Source organism: Mustela erminea, chromosome 18 (genome assembly GCF_009829155.1).
Source record: "Mustela erminea isolate mMusErm1 chromosome 18, mMusErm1.Pri, whole genome shotgun sequence".
NCBI lineage: Eukaryota > Metazoa > Chordata > Mammalia > Carnivora > Mustelidae > Mustela > Mustela erminea.
In genome coordinates, this window is record NC_045631.1 from 21,854,364 (window position 1) to 21,864,982 (window position 10,619).

The 10,619-nt window shown below is 50.7% G+C and overlaps 1 protein-coding gene across 3 annotated transcripts in view; it reads left to right on the forward strand.

Annotated features, from left to right (window-relative positions):
* The window catches only part of RHBDL3 (rhomboid like 3), a 48,283-nt gene extending 38,193 nt beyond the window's left edge, over positions 1–10,090 (forward strand). For all 3 annotated transcript variants that reach the window (XM_032321583.1, XM_032321582.1, XM_032321584.1), the window contains 2 exons: positions 6,586–6,646; positions 9,698–10,090. In XM_032321583.1, the coding sequence (XP_032177474.1) occupies positions 6,586–6,646; positions 9,698–9,969 (333 nt within the window). In that variant the 3' untranslated portion in view covers positions 9,970–10,090. The remainder of the gene's footprint in view (positions 1–6,585; positions 6,647–9,697) is intronic.
* The last annotated feature ends 529 nt before the right edge of the window (positions 10,091–10,619 follow it).

Here is a 10,619-nt window from a genome sequence, read left to right on the forward strand (position 1 = left end):
CGGTGTGGGCAGAGCACCCCGAAAACCGTGGGGTGAGGCCTAGCGGTTGAGGAGGGAGGGGTGAAAGCCGTTTTGTTCCCGTTTATGCGTCTTTCTGGCAAGTAGTCCGTGGCCCGTGGTGGTGGAGATGAGCAGTCCTACCCGAGAGTCCACTGCCCTTCTAGAAGGACACAGCTTTCTTTCCCTGGCCCCCTGAGAGCTTGGCCATCCCCAGGGCGTGACGTGACGTCCGGGAGCCTTTCCCTAGAAAGTTGTGCGGTGCTTATTTGATGGTGACAAAAAAATACCTCATGTTCTCATTAGAAAGATTGGTTGCCTTTCCCAAGAGGCCGCTGCCTTTACCCACATTAGCCCAGAGCCCAGTGCTTCAAAGATGTGTTAGGACAAATGCTAAAAGATGGCCGTTTCTGTGGGCCAGAAGCAGTCAATTCCGTGTGGCTCCATCTAAAAGATATGCTAGTATTTTAAATTGCCAAATGAAGATTTGGTGTGCGTGTGTGTGTGTGTGTTTGTACATGCACGCACAATAAATTGCCATGTCAGGACAGACGGGAGAAAGAGCACAACAGTCAGAAATTCTGGATTTGAGTCCTGCTGTCACCATCTTAAGAGCCATGAGTTCCTTTGCTTCTCCCTCATCGGCAACCTCTTCTCCACAAGGTCGCTGTGAGAAAGACATGAAAAGGATAGATGCCCGGAGATCCCATGTGTGCCCACATCTGCATGTGCGTATATGTGTGCATGTGTGCATAGATCCTTAAATACATGTAATTTTTTGTATTTATCAGTGTTGCCTGTTATCTGCAGAGAACAATGAGAAAATGTGTCCTTTTTACTTCAGATACAAAATAGAAATGTGTTGAATGTTTCTATTCTCAGGGCTGTTTGAGAGATTCTGCCTTAAATGAAAGCATGTCTTATTTTTGATAAAAATATTCTTTTTTTTAAAGGTTTTACTTATTTATTCATGAGAGACAGAGAGAGAGCGAGAGAGGCAGAGGGAGAAGCACGCTCCGCAAGGAGCAAGGAGCCTGATGGGGGACTCGATCCCAGGACCCTAGGGTCATGACCTGAGCTGAAGGCAGATACCTAACCGTCTGGACCACCCAGGCACCCATTCATAAAAATATTCTAATGGGCACCTTGGTGGCTCAGTTGGTTGGGCGTCTGTCTTCGGCTCAGGTCATGATCCCAGGGTCCTGGGATGGAGCACCACATCAGGTTCCCTGTTCAGTGAGGAGCCTGCTTCTCCCTCTCCCTCTGTCCATGACCCCCAATCCCACTTGTGCTCACACACTCTCTCTTTCTCTCTCTGAAATAAATAAATAAATGAATAAAATCTTTTTTAAAATGCCAGAAGTATAAAGATACACAAATTGAATAATTTATTAATTGCTTTTTGCTAGGTCCCACAGGCCAGAGTTCCAGTATTAAATATACAAGATGTTTACTTACACTTCGCTCCATATGATAGATGTTTCCCTAAAAATGTTTGAGATCTTAGTTTTTGCAACAGGACCCTATCGTCAGAGCACCAAGAAAGATGGTTGTCTAAAAGACAGCTGAGATCTCTATGTTATAAGGCTCATTTTGTTAACAAAAATCCTCTGGTAGGACAAGTAATCATTCCCTAATTTATCTGTGTCACGCTCTCCCTTTCCTTGTGCTGGGTTTTCTGGAAGTCGTTTCTACCAGGATATATAAAGCCATCAAGCTCCCTGCCTGGGTTTCAGCCTTTGCTCTCTTAACCGGCCTGGTGAATGAGATCCCAAGATGCCTAGGGGACTGGTCACCACCTTGTTGGCTGAGGGTGGGTTCTTGCTCATCCTGCCAGGCTCTGGGAGAGAAAAACAGGAAAAGGGTTTGCAAAAGATGTGTGTTCCCTGGGGCTTCCCCTTTTATAGCAGCAGTGCTGGCTGTGGGGAGATTCTCTTTTCTCCTGTTGTTTCACTGCAGTGCATTTTATTGGAGGGAATAATGGGTCGGGGGGAAACGAAGCAGCTGGTGGGAAGGGGTGACTGTGGTGTAGCCCTTCAGCCTCTGGGAGACGAGTCATTGACCCACGTTCACTCAGCTTTGGGGGCAGCTGGAGCAGCCAGCAGGGACAGGCAGAGCGTGATCCTGTCTCCAAAGTGGGGGCAGACTGAGCCCTGGGCTGAGGGCCCTACCCATCTCAACATTAACTTACTGTGACCTTGAACCAGCCCTCCTGGACTCTTGTTTGACTGAAGTGCAGGGTTGGAGATGGGACTGAGTTCACCCTGGCCAATTCCAATGCCTGTACGGCCAAGCAGCGATTATAAAAGGAGCTGGCTGGCCTGGAGAGCCTGGTGAGGCCGGAGCTGCCCGGCTAGTCCAAGGTCATTCAGAAGTTTTCAGAGGTCCTTTGACCTTTGAAAGGCAGAGCAAACCCACTGCCTTTGCCTCAGGTCTCAATGAGAAGACCAGACATTTACCTGATGCTTTCCCCATGCCAGGCAATGTCCTTGGTGCTTTTATGCGTATGAATTCACTTTACTTTCACAACCCAGTGAGGTAGGTAGTTGAGGTAGGTACTAATGTGACCCCAGATTTGCAAATGAAGACACCAGCCAAAAAGGAGTTCTGAGCCTCCTCACCCGTGGCCTTACCAGACCAAAGATATGGAGGCTGTTTTTTTTTTTTTTTTTTAAAGATTTTATTTATTAATTTGACAGAGAGAAATCACAAGTAGACGGAGAGGCAGTCAGAGAGAGAGAGATAGGGAAGCAGGCTCCCTGCTGAGCAGAGAGCCCGATGCGGGACTCGATCCCAGGACCCTGAGATCATGACCTGAGCCGAAGGCAGCGGCTTAACCCACTGAGCCACCCAGGCGCCCCCCCCCTTTTTTTTTTTAAGATTTTATTTATTTATTTGACAGAGAGAGATCACAAGTAGGCAGAGAGACAGGCAGAGAGAGGGAGGGGGAAGCAGGCTCCCCACTGAGCAGAGAGCCCGATGCGGGACTGGATCCCAGGATCCTGAGATCATGACCTGAGCCGAAGGCAGCAGCTTAACCAACTGAGCCACCCAGGCGCCCTGGAGGCTGTTTTGGAAGACAGGCCCCAGATAGGGCCTGAAGGGGGCATGGACCCCAGCTGAAGGACAGAGCAGCCAACACATTCTAGACTGACTTTGCCTGATATTATCACTCAGAACACAGTGAAAGAGACATTGTCTTTAGGGAAGATAGATGTTCATTTAGAGGGTTTTTATGAGGAGGAAAAGGAACATTGGAAACTGTATCACGTTTGATTTTAATGGTAAAATATACCATAGCATCAAATTGACTGTCTTCCCCATTTTTAAGGATACAGTTTGGTGGTGGTGAGTACATTCTTGCTGTTGGGCCGTCATCACTACCGTCTCTCTCTAGAACTCTTCCCCTTGCCAAACCGAAGCTCTGTATCTTTTAAACTCCCCATTCCTTTCTCCCCCAGCCCCTGGCAAGCTGTCTCTGTGATTCCCACCACTCTAGGTGTCTCATAGAAAGTGGATTCATACAGACATTATTTGTCCTTTTGGGACTGGCTTATGTCACTTAGCGTAATGTCTTCAAGGTTTGTTCGTTACAATATGTCATTATTTCCTTTCTCTTAAAGTGCATCCTATTCCCTTGAATCTCCATTCACCGATCTGTGGACACTGGTTTGCTTCTACATTCTTTTGGTTATTGTGATTCATGCTGCTATGAACATAGGTGTCACTTTGAGGAGAGACTTAAGATCCATGGGTGGACATCACAGGGAGGCAAAGCCTGGCCGGACCATAGCAGGAAGGATTTTTCAATGGTTAGACCCCCCCATTCCCAGGGCTGCTCCAGGGGTACCCCAGCAGTGGGAGGGCCATTTTGTCTGTGGCTTGGCGGCAGGTGTCACCTTTGGGAGGAGACGGTCTGGCAGGTGACTCCCAAGCACCTGCCCATCCTAGGGTTTCATCCTGGGGGAGCTGAGGGGCCGCCCGCCATCAGTCGGCTGAACTGGGTTCAGCTGGTTTGCCAGATCCAGTGCAGGGCACCAGCCCCTGTTTGGTTCCCCGTCTTCTGGTGGGGCTTCTCTATGGACAGCCACCAGCAGGTGACAATGTTGCCCGCCATCTGCTTGTTAGCATAGAACATGTCAGCAAGCCAAGATGAGACTTCCCCACTTGAAGAGGGGCCGCATGTCGCCCACTTCACCTTCTGTGATGAGGACTTGCTGGTCAGTGATAAATCCTGGGGAAAAGGGAGGCGATGGGACACCGAGCATCTCCTGCAGGACCTCGTCCCCCTTTTGGCAGCTGCCCTGCATCTTGCTTGCTCCATCAAATCTCCCATAAACATTACTGTATGTGCCAGGGCGCAGGGCCCCGGGAACGTTGAACACATGTGTTCCCCCGCCATCAAAGGAGTGCGAGAGGTGCCCTCAGCTGGACCTGGGACAGGCGCCAAAGACCGAGTGGGTGGGTGGGAGGGAGCAGAAGCCCCTGGCTGCGCACGCTTGCCTCCTTCCCTAGGGCCGATGTGTTCCAGGAAGATTCCAGACTGGATCTGTGTGTGGGGGGGACCTGTATAAAGGGAATGGCGCTTTGAATTCACTGCGGGAGAGCTCCTCAAAGGAACCCCGTGGAGAAGTCTTTTGTAAAGTGAAAAATCCTTTTGTAAGGTGAATAATTGTCCTGTTTATCTGCTTTGGAGGTTCAAAGTGTTCTGAGGTTCTCAGGGGAAAGAAGGGTTTGTCTGAAGGCCATCTGGCTCCCCCCTTTTCCAGTGCCTTGAAAGAAGTAGAGCATCTCCTCCAAGGGATGTCAAGCCCCTGTTTGAACCGCTCAGTGATGGGAAACTCGCAATTCCCCAAGATGGAATGTTCCATCCCCTAATTAGAAATGGAAACATCCTGAGCTTAAAAAAATCCCTGAAGTTTTCATCTATGGAGTTTTCCGCTTTCAGGTTACACTGAATGTGCCCTGTCCTTACTGTGACTCACTTGATACTCGGCAACAGTGAGCTTGACCCCTAGTGTCTTCTCTCCACCCATGTCTATAGGCCAGATTTTGATTTCTTTTTTTTTTTTAATTTATTTATTTTCAGAAAAACAGTATTCGTTATTTTTTACCACACCCAGTGCTCCATGCAATCTGTGCCCTCTATAATACCCACCACCTGGTACCCCAACCTCCCAGCCCCCCGCCACTTCAAACCCCTCAGATTGTTTTTCAGAGTCCATAGTCTTTCATGATTCACCTCCCCTTCCAATTTACCCCAACTCCCTTCTCCTCTCTAACACCCCTTGTCCTCCATGATATTTGTAATACCCAACTTTTGTAGCAACATGGACGGGACTGGAAGAGATTATGCTGAGTGAAATAAGTCAAGCAGAGAGAGTCAATTATCATATGGTTTCACTTATTTGTGGAGCATAACAAATAACAGATTTTGATTTCTTTATCATCCTGACGGTTCTGCTTTGACTTAGCTTGGTTTGCTGCGCTGCATCCCTTCTGCAAATGTGGGACCCAGTAATCACCGCCGCTCTCGGGGGTGGTCTGCCCACGTAGAGGGGACAGGGCCCTCTTCTCCTCAGATCTGGATTCTCTTACTCCTTTACTACAGCTCAAGCACTTTTTTAAAAAATTAATTAATTAACTTATTTGACAGACAGAGATCACATGTAGGCAGAGAGGCAGGCAGAGAGAGAGGAAGGGAAGCAGGCTCCCCGCCGAGCAGAGAGCCCGATGCGGGGCTCAATCCCAGTACCCTGGGATCATGACCGGAGCTGAAGGCAGATGCTTTAATCCACTGAGCCATCCAGGCTCCCCAGCTCAAGCACTTTAAAAAAAAAAATACTTTGCGCACGCCTGGGTGGCTCAGTGGGTTAAAGCCTCTGCCTTCGGCTCAGGTCATGATCCCGGGGTCCTGTAATTGAGCCCCACATCGGGCTCTCTGCTCAGCAGGGAGCTTTCTTCTTCCTCTCTCTCTCTCTGCCTGTCTCTCTGCTACTTATAATTTCTGTCTGTCAAATAAATAAATAATCTTAAAAAAATACTTTATTTATTTGACAGAGAGTCAGCGAGAGAGGGAACACAAGCAGGGGGAGTGGGAGAGGGAGAAGCAGGTTGTGGGGCTCGATTCTAGGAGCCTGGGATCATGACCTGAGCCAAAGGCAGACGCTTAACAACTGAGCCACCCAGGCTCCCCTCAAGCGCTTTTTGTCAGTAATAAATAAGTTCATGATTGTCTGAAATCTCATGCTGGGGTGATCTGCTCACAGCAACCTCATTCAAGACTTAATGGAGACTTTTTTTTTTTTTTAAGATTTATTTATTTATTTGAGAGAGTGAAAGAATGTAAGCGTGAGTCAGGGGAGAGGGGCAGAGGGAGAGAATCTTTAATCAGACTCCCTGGTGAGCCAGGAGCTCTGAAAATGGGGCTTGATCTCAAGACCTTTGAGATCATGATCTGAGCCCCAAAGCCACGAGTCAGCCCGCGGAACCGCCTGAGCCACCCAGTGTTCAGTTTTCAGAAGTCAGATCCATCCCTAGAGGTGTGGACCAATCTGGAACTAACGGCCTTTTCTCCTTTTCCCCTAGAACTGGTCAGGCATGAAGTGTCAATTCAAGCTGCTGCGGATGGCTGTGGCCTTGATCTGCAGTAAGTGCGGGCAGGGCGGGCCCAGGGGGACGGAGCCAGCGCCAGGCCTGGAGGATAGCACGGCGGTGCAGTCCCGCCCTTGAGGCCTTAGTGGTCAAGAAAAAAAGGCAAACGTGCCATCAGAGTGTGACAAAGTCGGGATGGTTTGAGAGCAGTCTGGCCCACTCTGCCACCGCTTCACCTTTCTTAAACTGCATGTTGACGTATACTAAAATATAGGATGGGTGTCCAGCCCGGTGACCAGCACCCCGCTCAAGAAAAATAGCTTCTTTTTAAAAATTTTTTATTTAAATGCAATTATTGAACATACAGTGTAGTATTAGTTTTGGGAGGAGGTCAGTGATTCATCAGTTGCATATGACACCCAGTGCCCTCCTTAACACCCATCACCGAGTGACCCCTCCCCCACCCCCTCTCCTCCAGCAACCCTGTTTGTTCCCTGGAGTTAAGAGTCGCTAAAGGTTTGTCTCAAGACAAATAGCTTCTTAATAACCTTTTGGGTCATGGAGTCTGTCCTTTGAGATCTCCTGTTAGAAACTAAAAACTCCTTCCCCAGATAAACCATGGGCGTGTGCGTACTTGCACACGTGCGCACGCACACACACACACACACACACACACACACACGCTGTTCAGCAGGTAAACAGACTGTAACTAATCCACAAACCCCCGTGTACAGGGTATGATGGGCCCCTAGTTGGGAGAAGTCAGTTCTGCCTGCAGAGGTCATTTCGAGTGTCAAAGACAGCCAGGTGTTCACCACAGAGACAAGGTACAAGAGGAGATATTTCGGGCAGAGATGCAGCAAGAACAGAGACCACAGGTGCGGGAAAGGGTCACGGCCGTGGCTTGCCAAGGCAGCTGGCAAGTGATGTGAGGTTTAGTACTGTGTGTGTTAGTGATCAGAGATCATTGGAGTCAGGTCACGAGGGCATTAAAAGGCAGAGAAAGGTTGGCCTTCATCCTGGATGCACTGGGAGGGCGCTGGAGGGCTTTAAAGAGGAGAGTCACTGGCAGATTTGAGTTCACGAGACTATTCGTGGAGTTGCTGGAGGTGGGGAGTGAGACCAGAGGCTTTACAAGAGGCTTATTCTGAGGTGGGAGGAGGTAAGATGCCATGCAGGCAGAAAGAGAGGAGGGGACCCATGATCTCTCATTCAGTCTTCAGGACATGGTTGTAGAGAGGGTGTTTTCTACAAGGCTAGATTTGCAGGTAGACACTGGAGCTCATGTTCCTTGCCCACGGCCACCCAGCTGGAGGTGACAGAGGCAGAATTCAGAGCCTCCCGTGCTGTTTCTCATGCCCACACTTAAGCCAGGCTGGGCTGGAGCCCCTGGGCCCTCTGTCCCCATCCACCTGTGACCACCTGGAAGAGGAAGGTGAGCCAGAACAGCCACGGGCAGGGGAATGGGCCTGTGAGGACCGCACTTCCATCCTCATGCACACCCCTCGCTCTGAAGCCCACAGACTCTCTGAGCCAGGGTGAGCATAGCTTCCCTGTCTGCTCAGACTCTGAATTTGTGTGCAAGGAAGGGAGGAGAAGCTTGAGTCTTGATGGTTTATTTATTTATTTTTTTAAAGATTTCATTTATTTATTTGACAGGTCACAGGTAGGCAAAGAGGCAGGCAGGGCGGCGGGTGGGGGGGTGAGGGATGCAGGCTCCCCGCTGAGCAGAGAGCCCGGAGGAGGGTCTCTATCCCAGGACCCAGGGATCATGACCCAAGGTGAAGGCAGAGGCCTCAACCCACTGAGCCACCCAGGCACCCCATGTCTTGATATTTTAAAAACATCCAATTCAAAGCATCATAAAAACTAGAATGCCGTTCTGGAGCAGGGGACCAGTGTCTTTCAGACCTCCTTTATGGCCCCCAGGGCCTGCTGTGCAAAGGCAGAAGGCTCGCCCAGGGCCTGGGGAAGGGTCAGGGAGGCCTCAGTGCTCCCTGACTGCTCCTCTCCTGCCATCTATCGGCCATCCTTGGACTTGCAGGGCCCAGGCCAGAAGATGAGGCAAGCCCCAGGGAAAAAGAACATCCTTGGAGGTTCTTGGGTGTCCCCTCGGTGGCCACAGTGGAGAGAGACACGCTGGTTAATTAAATGGTAACTGACCAGGTACAGGATTCCCTGCAGAGGACTTTCTTTCCCTTGTCAAATTTGCCTTGGTTTGTGCATCTGCAAGATGGGGATAAGAATGCCTGCCCCTAGTGTTCTTTGGAGGTGGGGGGTGAGATGGCCGTTTCCAAGCCCCTGTCCTTTGGAGAGAGTGCGTCCCATGGGACTGGCTGACCCAACAAGTTCAGGCGAGAAGAATGAACTGGAGGTTAAGATGGGGGCATTTTAGCATCTGTTAGGAGTTAAATTTCAGGATTTTTTTGGCGTCTTGTGTTCCCATTTCTTTTTTGCCCTTTCCCCCCTCCATCCCTTCGTTCCAATCACAAAAGCACTGGTTCTGAGGGCTTTTCTAAGGGTTTTGAGAGAATACATGAAAACATTGTCCAAACTGTAATATGCTAGCCCATATGGGAGTTATTAATGTTCCCACAGTGTAGCCTGGCACTCTACAAGTGGGGAAACTGAGCCTCCCGTACTCAGGAACGCAGGGCCGTCAGGGTCTCTGGGTTTCTGCACAAGCTCTCCCATCTGCCTGGACTTCTCTTCTTAGGGTCCTCTCTTGATAATCATGTCTCTGCTCACACTTCCCGTCTCTAGGGAGAACTTGCCTGATTCCCCAAACTAAGGAATCCCCCCTCCTCACACCCAGCATTGATTTAAAATTACCTAATTTTTTTTTTTTTTTTTTTACTCCCTTTAGAATTTTTCTTACTGGAATTATCTGATGTGTGTAATTGATGCTGGTTAATTGCCAGACCTGTAAGCCCTGGGAGAACAGGGGTTCGTCTGTCTTTCACTTGTCTGTCTGCAGGGCAGAGAACAAACAGTGCTCGGCCTAGTGGGTAGTGAATGAATTCACGGGTGGATGGATGGCGTGCAAGCCCTCTCGCCCCTGCCCAGCGGCCCTGCTGTGACTTCCCTGTGCTTCCTTCCCTTGCAGTGAGCATGGAGTTCGGGCGGGCCGTGTGGCTCCGGTTCCACCCATCGGCCTACCCTCCGTGCCCTCACCCGAGCTTTGTGGCGCACTTGGGCGGCGTGGCTGTGGGGATCACGCTGGGTGTGGTGGTCTTGAGGAACTACGAGCAGAGGCTACAGGACCAGTCCCTGTGGTGGATTTTTGTGACCATGTACACGGTCTTTGTTCTGTTCGCTGTCTTCTGGAACATCTTCGCCTACTCCCTGCTGGACTTAAAGCTGCCACCGCCTCCTTAAGGCACTGGGGGCCCGAGGTCTGGGAGGGGAGGGCCGAGCCGCAGCAGGAAGGAGCGCGTACGGACATCCTCGTTCTCAGCTCCGTGGAGGCCGGGGAGGACAGGACGCGAGGCTGGGCCACGGTGAGGCTGGTGTTCGGGTTGGGACAGTGGGGCTTCTTTTCTGAAAGGCCCCTGCTGGATGAGTTGGATGCAGCTACTGTTTTTCTAGACTGTTCTGAGGCCATCAGGCCAGCCCTCCCCTGGGGCTCAGCTTGTTCCACGAGTTCAGGGGACGCCTCTCTTGTCACGGATTGACGGCGGCCCTCCTCCCTCTTCCTCGTCCTGAGATGTCAGGAGGATCCGAGCATTGGGTAGGGAGGCAGGCCCTTGCCCAGCGCAGAGGTGCAGTTATAGGCCGGGGAGTGTCCGCTCTACAGCTGTTGGGTTTGGAGCTCCGGAGCGGAGGAGGGCCGTGTTGGGTTTTGGAATAAGCGAGCCTAGGGTGTGCTCCTGGTGCTGGGCACTGAGGCACGGCCTCTAGTGCTTGGGGCAGGCAGAGAAGGGAGATGCTGTAACTCCAGGCCTCACTCTTGCCCTTGGGGGAGTCCAGTGAGAGAAACGCAAGCAGGAGGGAATAAACTTTGTCCCAAGTGCTACCCTAGGCAAGGC